A 21654-nucleotide genomic window follows, 5' to 3' on the forward strand; every position below is an offset into this window, starting at 1 on the left:
CACAGACAGGACAAAAATTTAGCTAGAAACAGCGGAGATGAAAACCCTTCGAAAACTAGATGGTAAGACACTATGGGACAGAGCTAGAAGTACAGATATACGACGGAGGTACACGGAGGAGAACATTATTAATAAGGTACAAAACAGAGGAGTAGAATGGAATGATCACATAAGTCGAATGACAACAACTAATAGTAGTAAGGACGGCGAGAGACAGATCCCTAATAGGAAGACGATCAGTGGGAAGACCACGAAAAAAGATGTAACGACTAACTTACTGGAGGCACATTGGAAAAAGCAGACAGAGTCATGTCTATACGAAAAGAAGAAGAAGAAGAAGAAGAAGAAGAAGAAGAAGAAGAAGAAGAAGAAGAAGAAGAAGAAGAAGAAGAAGAAGAAGAAGGAGGAGAAGGAGAAGAACTGTAGCTGACCACTGATTACAAAATAAATACTCTGTACTCTGTATATTTGAAAATATAAAATGACAGGTAAATAAAATAAGCACAAAGTATCGATATAAAATTTATAATTATTACACAGGTATATAAATCTAATATAACATCTAGTTAGAAAAAATAAAAATTATTAAATTTCAATTAGGTACACAAGTGCTTAATTGTTTTTAAAACTAACTTAGTGTATTATAATAATCACGTAGTACGTCTATTGTTAAAATTTATCACATTTTTGTATAACTCTAAAAATCCAGTAGAATTATTCAAAAATATTGGTATGATAATTTGTAACAAATTATAATATGAAAAATTTTATTAATTTATAAATAAAGTAAACGACAATTGAGCTCTCTACTTTTGATGAAGTGGAAGATTATTATAACAATTATTTGATTAAAAATCGCCTAGTCGAGAACCTAGAAGTATTTACCTAGTCTATTAATAGTAAATAACCATTTACCTAGTCATTCGACAATAACTTTTACATATACATCATCAGTACTGATATCCATCCTGCACCTATTCAAAAGTTGATTGTTGGTATCAAAAAACATAACATATGGTTTTAATGTTGTTCCTTTTTCATCATAGGTTTTGGTTACGAGGTCTGCCTTAATATTACACGACACAATAAAAGTTGATTGAACACGGGGTAAATGTAAAAATACAATATACTCCTCTACAAACACAAAACATCTTACAATATCTGAAGTTATTTTAAAGTGAAACGAAAATGCCCAACACTTATGAACTTTCAAATGTTCGATAATTTGGATAGCAGTTCCTTTTTCGGAACAATTTTTTATGGGGCAACTAAATTGTGTACCTTGTTTACAGTTTATGTCATGAGATTGCATGTCTAAAAATCCAATACAGCTACAACAATTACCACAATTCCATTTGAAAAACTTCATTATGTCAATAATTATTTCTCTGGTATGTTTTCTTTTAAAAGATATCTCTTTTCTTTGACCAGATATTTCATTACTATATTTGAACCACTGATAGCAATAGTAACATATATAATTATTCTGTTTATCAACGTAGTAATAGCGAATTGGACATGTTGACAATGGAAAAATGCAATATGCTTGGCATTTAATACATTTTAGACTGAATTCTGATAGGTCTTTTCCAATTTGATACCGGTGTCGAGCATTTTTGAGTACAGGTTTCCTCACAGTGTTACTAATTTCAGTTGACGTCAAAACCTTTAGATTGCTATCAATTAACTTAAATTTAATTTGTACAAAGCTTGACATTTTTGATATATCCACAACAAAAAAATCGTTATTACATGATTTTGTGGGTAATACAATATCACATTTTTTGTTTTCACCACTTAAAGTAAATTGATGGTATATATTTTTAGCGCTTTCAAAGTTCCCCATATAAACTAAATCTAATTTTATTGTATTTTCCGACATACGATGGCTAACATACAAAGAAAACAAATTATCTCCTTCTTGAAATATATAAGCACTGGGCGCATCTAAATGATCATTCAAGTTAAAAATAAATGCTGGACAATCCAATGTAGCATCCTTATGGTTGGAACGAAAGTGTCGAAGCACCAGAAAACTCGGCATTTCTTCATAACAAATTGGACACTTGTGAATTTTGCTCAAGCATACCTAAAAACGTTTAACAATTATAATTTTAAAATTAATAAACACTGATTAAAAGAATATGTTTAATAGACCAGGGCAGATCTGTGAGAAGCCGGCCACATTTGGATGTGAGAGGTCACATTCTGATTTGTGCAGAAAAATGTGACGCCTTTAGCCGACCGACCTAGTGATGTTGAAAAAGCAACTATTCGTTACAAAGTACTCGTTACTTACGAATACCGAAAGTAACGATTACTATACAGAGAGGCAAATCGTTACCTTGATTACTCTGATTACTTCGTTACTTCGTACCAATCGTATCAGAGCGAGTAACGACTACGACTATTTATTGTAGTTTTTATATCGGAATACCTATACAAAATACCTACCTACTGAGAAATACGATTCTCGATATTATTACCGGTACTCAAATACAAAAGTAACAAAAGTAAGTAATCAAATCATTTTTATCCTCTAAACAGATCGGTGAAGGTCGTTGTTATATCGGAATATCTAGATATACAAAATACCTACCTATTGAAAAATACGATTCTCGATATGATTACCGGTACTTAAATACAAAAGTAACAAAAGTAATCATAGTAATGAAAGTAACGAATACTGTAAATGATTACTTTATACAAAAGTAACGATTTGTAACGAATACATACTCGAAATAACTATAATCAACATCACTAGACCGACCGCCTCAAGCTTCTAGCCTAAGGCCGATGTCACATTATGCGTTTTGACCGGATGCGGTTAAAACGCATGCGTTTCCAACGCAACCGGACCGATCTGTCACACTATGCATTTTGTCCACCGCATCCGTATCCAACGCAACCGGACTGACCAGTCACACTATGCGTTTAGTCTCTTGCAGTTTGTAAGCGCGTCTTACAAATGTCTCGAAACATTTTGAAAAATAAATTGTTAGCAATTTCTGTATTGGAAGCGGAGGAAATCTTACGGAGGGAATTAGGGAGTTGGTGGAAATCTTACAACCTCACATATCGAAAGAAAATATTTAACGGAGAATTGGAGACCCGAATTTGTTTACAAGTAATAAAGCACTCTTCAACACACATTTCAATAAATTTTACACATTTTTATAACATTTAAACGATTTATAGCCAAGTATTTTTGATGGCTCAGGATGTGGTTAACCTGTACTACCACTGATGATGATATTTTTATATCGAAAACGTTCTGTGATTTATTGGAGCCCTTGAAGGGATTTTAATAACATTATATACCTTTTATAAATGATTTCCAATAAAAGTTTTTGTGATTAATGTTAAACAGCCAGCTACAGGAAAGTTTCTTCCTTGTGGATTTTGCTTTACTTTTGTTATAAATAAATTTATTTAAGTATTTATTTATAACAAAAAAACTACATTTTTTTATGTTGTAGACTATTTTTTATATTACCCAAATGTGGAGGTATCTTTAACACTATAAATATGTAATAATATTGTTGCTAAGCAGGAAAGTGTCATTGTACACCGGGTGTAACAATGATAGTGTGTTTTTTCCTCAAAGTTCGGAACACCTCGTGAAATATTCCAGCGCATATAAAATATTGAAATTAAAACTCAACTGTTACCGTAGGCTCTCTTAATGTTTTGCTTTTTGATTCATTCGCTTATGTTGGATAATAAAAAAGTTAGGTACTTTAACAACTAGCAACGTTCTTCATCAATAGAGGGTGTTTCTAAATAAGTGCGACAAACTTTAAGGGGTAATTGTGCATGAAAAATAATGACCGTTTCCTTTATAAACATCCGCAAATGCTTCGTTTCCGAGATACGGGATGTTAAATTTTTCTTACAAACCAACGATTTATTTATTGCTCTAAAACCGGTTGAGATATGCAAATGAAATTTTGTAGGTTTAAGAGGTAGTTATTGCGCATTTTTTGACTTACAACTACGAATTTTATTTTCATCATTGGCGTGCATACGGGTAATATGACCGGGTAATATGATCCGTATGCTCATAACGCAATGGTAAGTATAAAATTCTTAGTTGTATGTCAAAAAATGCGCAATAACTACCTCTTAAAACCTTCTAAATTTCATTTGCATACTTCAACTGGTTTTAGAGCCAGACATAAATAATCAGTTTGTAAGAAAAAAATTGAACATCCCGTATCTCGAAAACGAAGCATTTGCGGACATATGTTTATAAAGCAAACGGTCATTATTTTTCATGCAGAATTACCCTTTAAAGTTTGTCGCACTTCTTTAGAAACACCCTATATTGATGAAGAACGTTGCTAGTTATTAAAGTACCTAACTCTTTAATACCCAACATCAGCGAATGAATCGAAAAGCAAAATGTTAAGAAAGCCTAAGGCTACAGTTGAGTTTTAATTTCAATATTTTATATACGCTGAAATATTCCACAGGGTGTTCCGAACTTTGAGGAAAAACACACTAACATTGTTACACCCGGTATACAATGACACTTACCTGTTTAGCAACAATATTATTACAACGATATTCTTGAATAATAAAGCTATAACATATTAAAAAATCACTCAAATCGGACAACAGGTTTAGGAAATACGAGACATCAAAAATGTCCCATTTTTAAGGTGGTGCGTTAATTTTGATGCTTAGTGTATAAATAACTTAACGTGAAGTAAAAACTCCCTGGTGTAGTTGGAATAAAATTTTTTAATAAAGAATTAAAATTTTTAAAAAATCCAAAAGGATTACGTTCAGAACGTTTTCGGACTTATCAGTCCATCATCAGTGAACTCTCTGTCCTTGCAAAATAGCCACAATTCCAAACACTGGTTGGGATAAATGGTCTAACTACATAGTAAATGTAATAAAATAGTTTCACTTAAAGTCGATGCCAATGGATTGCTTCCAGCAACATGATGCTTGTATGTCATTAACAGACTTAACGTGGTTCAATGCATTCGTGATAATAAAAAATATGTAAAGGTAGAGCATCATGTTGCTGGAAGCAATCCTTTGGCATCGACTTTAAGTCAAACTACATATTTTATTACATTTACTATGTAGTTAGACCATTTAACCCAACCAGTGTTTGACATTGTGGCTATTTTTCAAGGACAGGGAGTTCACTGATGATGGACTGATAAGTCCGAAAACGTTCTAAATGTAATCCTATTGGATTTTAAAAAAAATTTAATTCTGCATTAAAAAATTGTATACCAAGGTATTTAACTAGATGGTATACAGCCAACTGTCGGGAACTATCCCGTTTTATTTATAAATATAAATATTCCCATTTGAAAGCTGTATACTTATGTATTTAAACAATCTAAGTTAATTTTTATTTAATATTTTTTTATGATACATTAATAAAAATGAACTTTTCACAGCAATACTTATAATAACTGTATGTTAATTCATTTACTTTATAGAACTGAATTAAAAATTATTATTTATTTCATTTTATATAGAACGTTTATTTTTTATTACTTCATTACTTCATCAAAATCTTCATCTTGAAAATTACCCCCCAAATTTTAATCATTTAATTTTAAATAAATTTCATCATTATTTTTTTCTTCCATATTAATACTGCTTTTTGAATTTTTGCAAGTTTGACCGTGGCTACTCAAGCTACACGTGTTGCGTGTTGACAGGGTTGCGTGTTGGCTCCATTGTTATTCAATCTGTACAGCGAAGCTATTTTTAAGGAAGCAATATCAGAGGAAGAACAGGGTATATTAATAAACGGAAAAATCTTGAACAACATAGGATTCGCAGACGACACCGCTATTTTTGCAGACAGTCTAGAAGCACTGCAACGATTAGTAAATAGATTACATCAAGTGGGTATAAAATATGGACTACAAATGGACTTTAAGAAAACCAAGTTCATGATTATTTCTAAACAACACACAGTAGGAAGGCTAGATATCGAGGGAAAACAAGTAGAAAGAGTAAATAACTACTAATATCTGGGAACCTGGGTAAATGAAAACAATGACCAAAGTAGAGAAATCAGGACAAGCATCGAAATTGCAAGAAAAGCTTTTATAAACATGAAAAAAATGTTTGTTAGTTGAGACCTTCCTCTGAAACTGAGAATAAGAGCCTTAAGATGCTACGTGCTCTCGACTTTGTTGTATATGATGGAAAGCTGGACACTAAAAGTAGACAACATAAAGAAGTTGAAATCATTTGAGATGTGATGCTATAGAAGGATTTTGAAAATACCATGGATCCAATGAGTTACCAATGCAGAAATGTTAAGAAGGCTACAGAAGGATTGCGAGGTGATAAAGAACATCAAAACAAGAAAGCTGGAATATTTGGGCCACATTACTAGAGGTGCAAAATATGAGATATTAAGGCTCATAATGCAGAGCAAAATTAAAGGGAAAATATCCATAGGTAGAAAAAGAATTTCCTGGCTGAGAAACTTAAGAGAGTGGTATAGTTGCAGCTCAGTAGATCTTTTCAGAGCAGCCGCCAATACGTTACGGATAGCTGTGATGATAGCCAACCTCCAATAGGAGAAGGAATTACAAGAAGAAGAAGACTCAAGTTACGCAAGCTACTCGACAGATCGGGCATACCTTTTGCACATATAATATAGTAACTATATTAAAACTCGTATTGTGAAAGCTGTTTTAAATATTTTTATTGTCTCTTTTAATAATTATAAACAATTGAAAAAAATGCTTACTTTCTGGTTTAATTTGCAATAACTTTTTTTTATACACTCACCGGCACAAAATTACGCCACCCAAAATTTTTAATGAAGTTTGACAATTATAACTTTATTATTTGTGCTTCGATTTTTAAGATTCTTGCACCAGTTTGTAGGTACATTTTTTGACATCGTTTGTATTATTCCGGTAAAACAAAAATTTTGCTTGCATGGCATTATACAGGGGTGAATAGAAGTGTTGTATTTTCTCCTAACTTTTTTCGTTGTATTTTCTCCTAACTAATGAAAGAGCTGATTTTGTTTCATAGTCCTGTCATATTATCTTGAATGCATCGCTGAAATTTTTTTTTTGAATTATCCGAATATCTCTTTTCTTGTAAGAGCTGTACCATTTTTTGTAAATAAACACTGATGCACTTATAAAGTAGAGGTTGGATTGATAAGATTAGAATGGCCCGCATGCAGCCCAGATCTCAATCCCATTGAGCATTTATGGAATGAATTAAAAAAAGCTATTCGCCGTCATCCTAGGCATCCAGAAAATTTGGTACAGTTATGGCCCTGGTAGAGGAATATCGGGCTATTTCCCACTCCCCAGGCAATGATAACACATCTTTATTCGATGCCAAACAGATTGCGAGCAGTCGTTGCTGCAAGAGGTGGGCATACCCGCTATTGAATTGTTTTGTTTTGTTGTTAATTTTGTTTTATTTTGTTAATTTTAGTACTTTTGATATTTTTCAAAGCAGTGTTAAAAAAATCATCAAAGCAGTTTTTTTATTTACAGCTCTTACAAGAAAAGAGCTATTCGGATAATTCAAAAAACAAAAACTTAGTGATACCTCCAGGATAATACAAAAGAAGTATGAAACAAAATCAGGCCTCGAATTTTTCCATAGAATTTTTTTAAGTTAGGAGAAAATACAACGCTTCGATTCACCCCCGATGCCATCTAAGCAAAAATTATTTGTTACCGGAATAATAAAAACGATATCAATACATGTACCTACAAACTGATGCAAGAATCTTGAAAATCGGAGTACAAATAATAAATTCACACATCATTGAAATTAATGACACCTTTCCTTTTATGTATGCCTTTTCCATTCGATATTTCGCCAGATATAGTATCAATTTGAATATACTTGTTTTCCTGGGGAAACTGGAAAATGCAAGCAAGGGACAGAACAGAATGGCGTAAAAAGCTTGAGAAGGTCGAGGCCCTCTAAGGGCTGTAGCACCAAGACGATGATGATGTTTTCCTGGGGTATAATACCGTATGTAGCTTCGATATGAATAATAAACAAAATAACCCTACTTCAGATAATCAGAAAAATATAGCCAGTTTTATTCCATCAATTTCTTCATAAATTAAAGTATTGAACTCAGTAACGGCAAAATTTTATGTATTGTATATATCTAATATGGCCTTGAAACTATTTCATGAATTTGTTTTTTCAAGAATAAAAAATCTATTAAAAACCCATCGATGGTTCGATGGTCTTTGCCAAGTTTTTTACAAATAGTTATCAATTTTTAAAAATAATATTTATTTTACTTAAAAAAGGAATTTAGCGATTTAAGTATAATATACGAATTGAAATAAGTCTATTTTTTATTGTCTAAGATTTGATTGGTCTATATAAATAACTAAAAAACCTTATAGTGTTATCGTGTTTTGTTAGGAAAGAAAAATAACTACAAAAAAAACGAAATATCTCTTTACATTTTATGTACTTAGATCTTACCTGTTCGTGACCCTGCACCTGAGAATAGGTTAATAATTTCCGACAACCATCAAATCTGTTAACACATTTAAATAAAACGTTTTCGGCAATTTTTCCATATTGTGATTCGACAGCTTCTAATCTATGGTCTGCTTGTTCCCTATTATCGTTACATCTTCCACATTGCATGAGCCTATTTGGATACACTTTTACCGGTTGCACGGACAAATATTTATGACAAAAACTGCAACGTAAAGTTTCTAATATATTATCTGGAAGTATAAACGCCATAATAGTATCGTATATAATAGAATAACGAAATATAAATAATAGCAATATTCTTGCTTTAATACTCAATCACAAAAAACACAAAATTAAAAAGTGTATAAAATATTTACTAGCCGAAACTCTGGCCCAAAGTGTGAAAAGACGCAAGTTCGGGTCTGGGTGCGCATTGACAAAATTCGAAAAAGTGGGGAAGTTCTCTCACTAATAGACCAGAGAAATTAGCAAAATAAAAACCTTTTTCGTAACACTCTGTGATATAGGTAGCTATTTAATGACTGATTTTAATTAATATTGGTGGTGGCAATATAGACCAGTAAGGATCTGCGAAAAAACGTCTATCTTTGGATGTGAGAGGTGGCATTCGGATTTTTGCAGATAAAGTTAGGTGACACCTTCAGTAATAATAATTGACATGCTCCTTCTCAAATATGCCCGGAAGCATATTTACAGATGCTTGCGTGTGTAGACACCAGGGTGTTGAAATCAGTTAGGGTTTGGAGAAACGGTACATTTACAGATGCTAGCGCGTGATGACACCACGGTGTTGAAACCAGTTAGGGTTTGGAAAAAGAGTACGTTTACAGACGCTAGCGTGTGTTGACACTAGGGTGTTGAAATCAGTTAGGGTTTGTAAAAACAGTACATTTACAAATACTAACAGATTTGGACACCAGAGTGTTGAAACCAGCTAGCTTTTTAGTGTTTATACATGCATAGATGCTAACGGCTATTGACTTTGATTTTATATACCTACTGTTGTGGAAAAATATTTAAGTGATTTAGGTATTAATAAATAATTAAACGTTGTTGGGATATAAAAAATAATATATTAACACAAAAACAACATAAAAAATAATGTTGTTCTGAAGCTTTGTGCTTGTGGCATTTTTATAATTAACTATTTAGATGGGAAATAAGCCACAATTAAATTAAAAAAAAATAATAATTTTATTAACGGTTCGACGCCCAAATCGGGTGTCGTTGTCAAAATACAAAATACGTACTACTAAATTAAACAAACATGTTGTTGTTTAGTAAAAAATACTTTAAAATGTATATATAATACATGTATGAATTGCCAATATAAATGAGTCAGATTAAAAAAATTATTAGTAGAATATTTTACTAAGCAACAACATTTTTGTTTAATATACAGGGTGTTTGGTAAAGAATGGGCCATAGCTTAACCTCAGGTTCCCGAGGTTAAAATAGGCCGATTTAAGCTAACTTACCTTAGTACAAAGTTTATAATAACCGAGATACAGGGTGTCAAAGTTAAACTTTTTTTTTATTTATTATTGAATATTTTCTGACAGATATGAGATAACAACATGAAATTTGGTATGTGGGGTTTTTTTGGGTCGAGAAAACTGAATTCCCTACCAAAAATTATATATTGCCCAGAGGGCGCCACATACGCCTTTCAGAACTTATTTATTACGTTAAATTTTTTTTATCCCTCACTCTGTATAATTTTGACATTAAAATTTTTATTCTCCTATTAGTTTTACTTAAAAAAGCTATACTTCTTTCATCTCCCTAAACTCAACGGTTTTCGAGATAAACGGATTTTAAATCTGCGATACACCATCATTTTTAGCATAATATCATTGTAGTTACACCCGAAAAATAACTTAAAACCATAATAATTATGCCAGTTCTCAAATTTATGGCATTGGATCGCAAATTTCATTTGAAGAAATTTGCGATACATTTTTGGATAGTTTTATGGTTTTAAGTTATTTTTCTGATGTAACTACAATGATATTATGCTAAAAATTATGTTGCACCGCAGATTTAAAATGCGTTTATCTCGTAAACGGTTGAGTTTAGGGAGATGAAAGAGGTATATCTTTTTTAAGTAAAACTAATAGGGGAATACAAATTTTAATGTCAAAATTATACGGAGTGACGGATAAAAAAAATTTAACGTATTAAATGAGTGCTGAAAGGCGTATGTGGCGCCCTCTGGGCAGCACATAACTTTTGGTAGGGAATTTAGTTTTCTCGTCCCGAAAAACCCCCACATACCAAATTTCGTTTTGATGTCTCAGGCCTGTCAGGAAATATTCAATAATAAATAAAAAAAAGTTTAATTTTGACACCCTGTATCTCGGTTATTATAAACTTTGTACTAAGGTAAGTTAGCTTAAATCGGCCTATTTTAAGCTCAGGAACCTGAGGTTAAGCTATGGCCTATTCTTTACCAAACACCCTGTAGTAGTATTTTTTATTTTGACGACACCCGATTTGGGCATCGAAACGTTAATAAAATTATTTTTTTCAATTTAATTGTGGCTTATTTCCCATCTAAATAGTTAATTATACAAATTCCACAAGCAAATAGCTTCAGAGCAACATTATTTTTTATGTTGTTCTTTTGTGTTATTAATTACATTATTGTTTATATCCCAACAACGTTTAATTATTTACTAATACCTAAATCACTTAAATATTTTTCCACAGCAGTAGGTATATAAAATCAAAGTCAGTAGCCGTTAGCATTTATGCATGTATATTTTTTACTAAAAAAGCTAGCTGGATTCAACACTCTGGTGTCCAAATCTGCTAGTATTTGTAACTGTTCTGTTTTTCCAAACCCTAACTGATTTCAACACCCTAGTGTCAACACACGCTAGCGTCTGTAAACGTACTGTTTTTCCAAACCCTAACTGATTTCAACACCGTGGTGTCAACACGCGCTAGCATGTGTAAATGTACTGTTTTTCCAAACCCTAACTGATTTCAACACCCTGGTGTCTACACACGCAAGCATCTGTAAATATGCTGCCCGCATCATAATAAAAAAATTAAAATATTTAAAAATTTCGAAAAACATCGATTTTGTATGATATACGACTGGTAAAAAATGTCTTAAGGTATTACCTTTTCTGCAATATAGCAATAAATACAAAATAAGGGGGCAAAATAAGTCTGTTGTTATTCAATATTTTTTAACCATTTTGGTGGCACTTAGAACCTTAGTAATTCGCTTAGGAAATTCTTTGTAACATACTTAAATCGTGTACCAAATTTCATTAAAATGGACCCAATAAATTTTGCATAATAAATTTGCAATCTAAATGTTTTTAAAAAAGTTCAAATTTTTTAAAATCTTTCTGAACAACAAGTAGACCATTCAGGAATTTTCTAATTTTTTTACGTATAAAGAGGTGCTCTACCTATCTAATACACTTTACAGAATTAAAATCGGATTATTTAAGGGGCCCCAGCAATGGTTTAAATTTATAAACAATTTTTTGGCTTATAAAAAAATAGCTTTGTTTAATAATAAAAAAATTAATTTTTAGCAATGCAAATAATTAAAACCGATATAATTTGACTTAAACTTTCAAAGGCTGTCAGCAGAATTGCTATTTTATTTTTTAATCAAACGTTATTGGCGTTCAAAAATTGCAATTTCTCGATTTTTTGAAAGTTCCACCGCGTTTATCTCGAAAACTATGCATCCTACGAAAAAACTTGTAAGAACATTTTTTGCTTAGAATTACCCAAGAAATACAAAAAAAATGTTTTATTTTGCGAAAAATCGATTTTATGTAATTCCTCAAGTTCTTTGTTTATAACAATCTTATCGACATCCGGATTAACTGTTACCCAAAAAATTCGTGTTCTACGGGTCAAAATACATACAAAAAAACTTGGGTAAGTCCATCTAAATAAAGGAGCCCGTAGCACCCCCTCCTGGCCACAGCACTAATTTGTTTATAAGCCAAAAAATTGTTTATAACTTTAAAACATTGCTGAGGCTGCTTAAATAATCCGATTTCAATTCTGTAAAGTGCATTATATAGGTGGAGTACTTCTTTGTATGTAAAAATATTGACAAATCTTTGCATGTTCTAGTTTTTGTTGTGCAAGATTATAAAAAATTTTAATTTTTTAAAAAAATTTTAGATTGCAAAATTATTATGCAAAATCTAGTAAGTCAATTTTAATGAAATTTGGTGTACATTTTTAGCACATTACAAAAATTTAGGAATGGTTTCAAGTGTAACCTAAGTGATGGAAAATCATTTAATAAGGACAGGCTTGTTTTGCCCCCTTATTTTATATTTACTGCTATTTTGAAGCAAGGGTGATAAATTAAGACATTTTTTACCAATCGCATCTGATAGAAAATTTAATTATCTTTGTTTTATTTCTATAGGACTTTGTTCTAAAATGAATAGTTTTAAGTTATAAGCAAAAAAAGTAGAAAAAAAAACGAATTTTTTTGAAATTTTTAAATATTTTATTTTTTTTTATTAATGTTCCGGGCATATTTGAGAAGGAGCATAAATCAATTATTATTATTAACGAAGTTATCACCTAATTTTATCCGCAAAAATCTGAATGCCACCTCTCACATCCACCTAAAAACAGATCCTTACTGGTCTAATATGTAATAAACAAAATATGCAAAAGATTAAAGGTCATTTTTACTTGCTCATTTGGCCATGCATACTCAATGGGGTTCATGTCTGGGGGCATCGCAGGCCACTCTAAACGGTGAATATCTTCTGTCTCAAGATAGTGATTAACCACTTGAGCCCTATGTAGGCGGGCGTTATCATCGATAAATACAAAGTTTTCACCTACAGCCCTTCGCCATAATTTCATATAAGGTTGCAAAATCCCTGTGATGTACCTTTGTTGACTTTTTTCTGTGAAGAGTCCCATCAAAGACTACGAATTTCGTACGTGCACCTTCCATAATACTTGTCCAAAACATAACACTGCCACCAGCGAACGAAAGTATGAGACTGGCATGTGCTAGTTGTGGAGCTCTTGTTGGTTCTCGCCAAGTATGAACTTGTCTGATATCACTATTTAAACAGATTCTGATATCGTCTGAAAAAAGCACAAAATCCAAAACTGTTGAGGAGCTGTAAGTGATCTTGAGCCCACTCAAGGAACTTGAGGAACTCTTATTGATTCAATTAACTGACAAAATTGAAGCTGGCAGTGGGCTAAGACATGGAGATTCCCTGAGTCATCTATTGTGTACAAAAATTGGAAAAAATTCTTTGTAAAAGGTATAAAATTTTATTAAAATCCCTTTAAAGGGCTACATCACAACAAAACGTTTTCGATTTTATAACAAAATCGTCATCAGTGTTACACCTAAAAGTAAGTATAACCGATTTAATGAATGTAAAGTTAATATTTAAATTTTGACTAAGGTTAGAGCAAGTTGGTTATACTTAGAAGAAAGTAACCAAATATGGAATAGTGCCCTAATATGGAATTCCTTGATTTTTCCGAAAATAAAAGTTGGAAGCGCACTACAAGACCATCCTCTATTTCAGTCGCTCTCTTTATTATCGTATTCACACCTCTGGGTCAGATGCGCGAACGATACGTGTCTGGCAGGCGCGTTTTGTCTTATCGTCTCACAGAAAATTTCAAAGGTAAATATATTCAACTAGTATTATTGGTTACTATGCATGAATACAGACTTGTTATGCTATTGAGTATATCAATAGTACCTTTATTTTGATATTTTATATATTATTTTATATATATTTTATATATTACCTTCTGTAATTAAAACATTACGACTTGAAAAAATGTTGACACTAGTTTGAACTAATGTACAAATCCAAATATGGACAGTCGTTGGTGCCTAATTATGGAACAGTGGATTAAGTGTTAAAGGACTCATTATGATTGTGCTAGTCCAGAGTTTCATACATGGATCTGTGATGTCTGCAAGTGAATTAAGCTACTTCTTTCATTTTTCACAATTTTCTTATTTAAATTTATTTGATCTCAGATGTTTATGTCTATTTTTGTGATTGATATGTTGGTTTATGCCTATATTCCATATATGGGTACCTTTTCCATATTTGGTTACTCATTTGGGATTTTGTTTTTTTGTTCGTTTTTTTTTGTTGTTAATTAAGATATTTAATAGAAGGTTTTAATTACTACATAAGAATGTATGACTGATGTGTCATAATATTAAATTGTTTTCATTTCTATAAAGGTATTATTTTATATCCTCAAAACAAAATAGTATTCCATAATTCTCGACTTTCCTCTACAGATTGGATGCTAGCTGAGCCACCAAAGAAAAATATTCGGGTAAAAAATCTTTAAATATATCATGGAACATGGATGCATTAAAGGTGCATAATAAAATGCCCTATGGTGGATACATGGCAACAAGAATAATGCCCTTTTTTTATAAAATCGAAAACGTTTTGTTGTGATGTAGCCCTTTAAAGGGATTTTAATAAAATTGTATGCCTTTTACAAAGGATTTTTCCAATTTTTTGTGATTGATGGTATACAGCCAACTACAGGAAAAAAAATTATTTTCCTTGTAGATTTTCTCTATTGTTTAAGCTGATCATGGATGAAAAATAAAAAAGTAAGAACAAAAAATGGATAGATACCAAATGGGAGAAAAAAACTTAAAATAATCTGCTATGCAAACGACGTAATATGTACTAATTTCGCAAAGGGAAGATGATTTACAACGTATGCTGCACCAATTTAATATAACCGCTAGAAAATTTAACATGTTTTTCCCAATAAAGACCAAATGCATGGTTATAAGAACAGTAAATTGACTAAGATGTAAATTAAAGCTGGATGGTCGTGTTCATATTGACAATGATATATCGAATTCATCTCCAAATGCCAACATTGGACCAAGAAACAAATTCGACATAACATCACCAACACCAACACGGCGAGCATGAGACTTTATGTGGGTTCTTGTATTCTACTCCTCTGCATTCTCCAGGCATATGGTACACTATCAGTAAAAAGGAATGAATTTTGTCGTGTTCATATTGACAATGGTATATCGAATTCATCTCCAAATGCCAACATTGGACCAAGAAACAAATTCGACATAACATCACCAACACCAACACGGCGAGCATTAGACTTTATGTGGGTTCTTGTATTCTACTCCTCTGCATTCTCCAGGCATATGGTACACTATCAGTAAAAGGAATGAATTTCGGTATAAATGCTTTATTTTCTCATTTTATTGGTTATAATTTAGGATCTACATTATAGTCATTGTGAAGCTACTTTATATAAAAAAACTGTCTCTGCTGACAGGCAAATATAAGATTCAATTAAAGACTTAGCTTGTGGTGTGAAGGCTTCTTTCGGTGCTGTCCTAGGTTATCTACAGCTCCAGATCTTCTTTGGGAGGCGTCAGTTGGTAGTTTGACGTACTGATAGTTCGGTGGTTGCCTCCGCAGCTGTCTAACTATTCGTCGAACCCATGGGTGACGGTCTTGAAGAACTGCTAATTACCATTTGCGATGTTATTTACTTTCTGTGGAACATTCTGTTATCAGGGCCAAAGACGATGTAAAGCTAGGGCCACGCCCTTCTCCTGGGTGCCAATTAGGTTTGTAGTTGCTCGATGCTACCTACTTGGCGAAGAGTATAGAAATCTAGGTATAACATTATTTAGCTACGAAAAGCTCGACACAGAAGTGTAAGATCAAGTGAATAAAGCAAACAGAGCCGCAGGTTGCCTGAATGAAACAATGTGGAGAAATAAAAATATCGGAAAAGAAATGAAAGGCAGAATTTACAAAACAGCCATCAGACCAATTAGCTCGATGTGTCGTTGCTGGTTGTTTTTGTTGGGTTGTGTTCTTTGGTTTGGGTTTGTCCTGTTTTAGGTGATCTAACACCTCTTCAGAACGTGCTATCTCTTCTGGATATGGCTGTTGGTGTGTTTGATGTACCACTGGTGATAATCTGAATCGTAGGGTTGTTTCTGGAGGAGCTGCTGCTGCTGCTGCTAGAATAGTCTGAGGAGAAAGGGTAAATAATGATATACGCTGTAAAAACACTACCTGATACAGAGAGGACAAAAGTAATGCTAGAAAGAGCAGAGATGAAAACCCTTCGAAAAATCGATGGAAAGACACTATGGGGTAGAGCTAGAAGTGCAGATATACGACGGATATGCAAGGTGGACAACGTTAATCATTGGGTAAAAACAGAAGAGTAGAATGGAACGACTACATAAGCCGAATGACAACAAATAGAAATACGGCAAGAGACGGTTCCTTAATAGGAAGGCGATCAGTAAGAAAACCACGAAAACGATGAAATGAAAACTTACTGGAGGCACATTGAAAAAACAGACAGAGTCATGTCTACACAGAAAGAAGAAGAGGATACGGATTTATAAAAGTGTAAAAATGGTAAATACAGGGTATGATGCACAACTTTTGAAACTAGTTGTAAAAAATTGCACAAGATGTTGCAAGAAAATATCTTCTGAAAAATATATAAAACTACAGGTAAATAAAATAAACACGCATTTTAGATATAAAATTTATAATTATTACAGAGATATTATAAGTCTAATATAAAATCAAATAAGATAAAATTAAAATGGTTAAATTTCAATTATACAAGGAATTGTTTTTAAAACTAACTCAGTGCATATATAGTCCAGGGTAATAAGGATTTTCTCGGGACACTCAAAGATCCAGGTAGCTGATTACTTTTTTAGTTATTGTAGACCTTTAGAAAGAAAACCTACCTGTTTCCTGCCTAGAGTTCGCGTCCGTTTTTTAATTATTAACAATTTAGTGCAAAAATCGCGATTTTTTAGATTTCTTGCACTCTATTCAAAAACTAAATAGTTGACATAAAATTACAAAATTCAGTTTTTTAGAACATTGAAAAACCTTCAAAATGCCGATTTTTAAAAGTTAAAAAGTTAATTTGTTGCTACGCAAACTGCAAAATAATTGAAAATCGTTATTTTTTAATAACTTTTACTAAAACTACCGTAGAACTTTAGTGTTTCACTCAAAGTTGAACATTGGGATACTTAACAAACCCTCAAAATTTGAGACCGATCCATTAATTAGTTTAAGAGTTATTCTATTTGTTTTTCCCAGAGACCTTTATTTTGCAATAAGATAAGACAGAAAATAATGAAGATAGTGCAATTCTGAGTATGCCAAATGAAAGTAGAAGAGTGATAATATCAAAATTTATTAAAAAAAAAATAAAAAAATAATTAACATAGTCAAAAATCCTAATGCCAAATTTTTAAAATTTTGTAGTTTGTAAACATTTAGAATAACTTTAAAAATGCTGTCAGTAGAAAAAATATTTTTATATATTCGAAAAGATAGTATTTTAACACGAATTTTCCAATAAAAAAATTTAGATTTTGCTCATTTGGGACAAACTTAGCCATATGTTTTTTTTTTATTCACAGCTAATTTGTTTATAATAATTAGGGAATCTCATTAATGCCATTTTAAAGAATGGGATTTGTATTTTTACTTAAAAAATTTGCATAAACATTATACCTTCACAGCACCCTCTACGATTTTTCAAAAACGTAGTGCAAACGATTACTAGGGGGAATCTACAAATCCAGCGAGTTAAAATACCGAATAAGCAATTTCAAACGAATATAATTTGCTGTATCTCCGGAATAACTCAATGGATTTGATTTTTCTTTTTTTAGTTGTTATGTAATTTTTACGTACATTACAAATATGAAATTTGTTTATAAATTTATTAATTAATAAACAGTCTAATTTGTTTAAACAATTCTTGAAAAAATATTTTAATTACAAAAATCTATTTTTTTAATCATAGTACTATTAGTGATCACAGAAAAAGTTAAAGTACACTTAAATAAAGAAATGATTTTTATTAGATAATTATTTATTGAAGATAATTTATTTATTAAAGTATAGCTTAACTTTTTCTATGATTAATAGGGATAGTATGATTTAAACCATGGATTTTTGGGAAAAAATTATTTTTTCAAAAATTGTTTAAACAAATTAGACTGTTTATTAATTAATAAATGTCTATACAAATTGCATATTTGTAATGTACAGAAAAATTATATAGAAATTAAAAAAAAAAGAACGATCAAAATATACTCAGTAGATTCCGAGATATAGAAAACGATAGTAGTTTTAAGTTGCTTTTTATAGTTTTTGAACTCGTGCATTTGTCGGCTCCCAGCTCCCCCTTCACTTACCACGACTAGTCACCAATTAAACTACATTTTTAAAAATTCGTCTAAAATACCAGATTTTCTAATATGTAAAATGACTTTTTCTACAGACAATATTTTTAAAGTTATTCTAAATGTTTTTAAACTACAAAATTTTACAAATTTGGCATTAGAATTTTTGACTATATTAGATAATCTTTTTATCGTTTTTAGTACATTTTGATAGTATTAGTTTTCTACTTTCATTTGGCATACTCGGAATTGCCCTATCTTTATTATTTTCTGTCTTATGTTATTGCAAAATAAAGGTCTCTGGGATAAACAATTAGAATAACTCTTAAACTAATTAATGGATCGGTCTCAAATTTTGGGGGTTTATTAAGTACCCCAATACCCAACTTTGGGTGAAACACTGAAGTTCTAAAGTAGTTTTATTAAAAGTTATTAACAAATAACGATTTGTACTTATTTTGCAGTTTGCGTAGCAACAAATTAACTTTTTAACTTTCAAAAATCGGCATTTTGAAGGTTTTTTAATGTTCTATAAAATTAAATTTTCTAATTTTATGGCAACTATTTAGCTTTTGAATGGGGTGCAAGAAATCTAAAAAATCGCGATCTTTTGCACTAAATTGTTAATAATTAAAAAACGGACGCGAACTCTAGGCAGGAAACAGGTAAGTTTTCATCCTATAGGTACACAATAACTAAAAAAGTAGTTAGCTACCTGGATCTTTGAGTGTCCCGAACATGGTCTATTTCTAGCTTATTACCCTGGTCTAATAATATATAATAATCACATGGCCTGGATCCCGCGTACCAAAAAAAGTTGATTAATAGTAAGCTGAAAAGTTAATAGCTTAACGGTGTCTAGTCGGACAAACTTTGATGTACGGGAACACGGGAACAGGGGAAGTTTTAATTGTGGAACAGGTTAAAAATTTGGAACGTCGGACTACGAAAATGTCCTATGTATTTTGTCGGACAGAACTTCCAATTGATTTGTTACCCTTGTGTTAAACTCTCATGCAAAAATCAGACTGCTATTTGTCACCAACATAATTCCTGTCATTTGACATGTTCCACGCGTCGGACTTATTAGAATGCCCAGTTGTTGATAAATACCAGTCAGATTTTTGCATGAGAGTTTAATGAAAGGGTAACAAATCAATTGGAAGTTCTGTCCGACAAAATACATGGGACGTTTTCGTAGTGTGACGTTCCAAATTTTTAACCTGTTCCATAATTAAAACTTCCCCTGTTCCAGTGTTCCCATACATCAAAGTTTGTTCAACTATACACCGTTAAGCTATTAACAAATTTTCAGCTTGCTATTAACTAACTTTTTTTGGTACGCGGGATCCAGGCCTATACGTCTAATAATAAAATTTATCACATTTTTGTAAAACTCGAAAAATCGAGCAGAATTATTCAAAAAGTATTGTTATGATAATTTGTATAAAGCTACAATGTGAAAAATTCGATTGATTTATAAATAAAGTAAACGATAATTAATTACTTAACAGTGTTATTTGATTTAAAAAATCGCCTATTTTTGAAGTAGTAGTTCTCATGTGGCGCAGGGCGTTTCAAAATATGTGTTAGATATTATTACTTTTGGATATTACTTTTGGACTTTGGACATATAAAAAACCCAATATACTGATATGTACTTGGTTTAGAAAACTGATGTCTGTATTTTAGACGAGGCAACGAAGCATTAAATCTAGGAATTTTCTGCAGTAAGATGAATCGTCATGCAACTTTTTGCATTCGATTCGTGAGAGGGTCAGGCAATTTTGTGAACTAAATTGATCTCCGGCAAAAAATTTTGTGCATGAGAAAAATCATCTTAAAAGTGCATCTCGAATAGATGGAAAATAAAAAATTTAGGTCTCAGGAAATATTGACGGAATGAGTTCAATTTTTATACTTGGGGGCTTTGGAGGTCACTGAATACGAATTTCATGACGGCGATGGTCTCCGAGGTACCTGGTGCCCAGGGTGGAACTCGTCGCCTGGGACGACCGAATAATTCGCGGGACGATCGAATAATTCGCGAAATGAAGATTGGACCGAAAAATTGAAAAATACGTGTTCAATATTTTTTAAAAATCTATTGAATGACACTAAACACGACCACCCCACTCCACCCCCTCGAGGTGGGATGGGGGTAACTTTAAAATCTTTAATAGAAACCCCATTTGTTATTGCAGATTTGGATTGCTTACGTAAAAGTAAGCAACTCTTATTTGAAACATTTTTTAGAATTGTGGATAGATGGCGCTATAATCGTAAAAAACGATTTTTTCGTGATACCATAATTAAATTATAGAAAGGGTCTAATATCTCGAGCAATAGACTTCCAAATAAAAAACCAAAAAATATGTCTTTTATATTTTTTAAGAACCTATCGAATAATATAAAACACGACCCTCAACTCCACCCCCTGGAGGTGGGGTGGGGTGTAACTTTAAAATCTTAAATAGGAGTCCCCATTTTTTATTGCAGATTTGGATTCCTTACGTAAAAATAAGTAACTTTTATTCTAGACATTTTCTCGAATTATGGATAGATGGCGCTATAATCGGAAAAACACTATTTATTAGCGCCATCTATTAAGAATTCTAAAAATTGTTTCGAATAAATTATACTTATTTTTTCATGAGAAATCCAAATTTGCAATAAAACATGGGGATTCCCATTTAAGATTTTAAAGTTAACCCTCACCCCACCTCCTGGGGGTGGAATGGAGAGTCGTGTTTAATGTTATTCGATAGGTTATTGAAAAATATTAAATACATATTTTTTGGTCTTTTATTTGGAAGTGTATTTCTCGAGATATTAGACCGTTTCTAAATTTACCTATGGTATCACGAAAAAATGTTTTTTCCGATTGTAGCGCCATTTATCCACAATTCGAAAAA

At 32.0% G+C, this 21654-nt stretch overlaps 2 protein-coding genes across 3 annotated transcripts in view; one reads left to right on the plus strand and one right to left on the minus strand.

Moving 5' to 3' along the window:
• The window catches only part of LOC114330885 (neuroendocrine convertase 2), a 423318-nt gene that overhangs the window by 315758 nt on the left and 85906 nt on the right, over window positions 1-21654 (plus strand). The gene's annotated exons all lie outside the window — the stretch shown is intronic.
• On the minus strand, window positions 555-8886 carry LOC114330887 (uncharacterized). Its single transcript, XM_028280310.2, has 2 exons — window positions 8476-8886; window positions 555-2089 (listed from the first exon to the last, which is right to left on the minus strand). Exons 1-2 carry the CDS (start codon window positions 8743-8745, stop codon window positions 920-922), a joined length of 1440 nt encoding a protein of 479 aa, XP_028136111.1. The 5' UTR covers window positions 8746-8886; the 3' UTR covers window positions 555-919.

This window comes from Diabrotica virgifera, chromosome 2 (genome assembly GCF_917563875.1).
Source record: "Diabrotica virgifera virgifera chromosome 2, PGI_DIABVI_V3a".
In the NCBI taxonomy this organism is placed as follows: Eukaryota; Metazoa; Arthropoda; class Insecta; order Coleoptera; family Chrysomelidae; genus Diabrotica; species Diabrotica virgifera.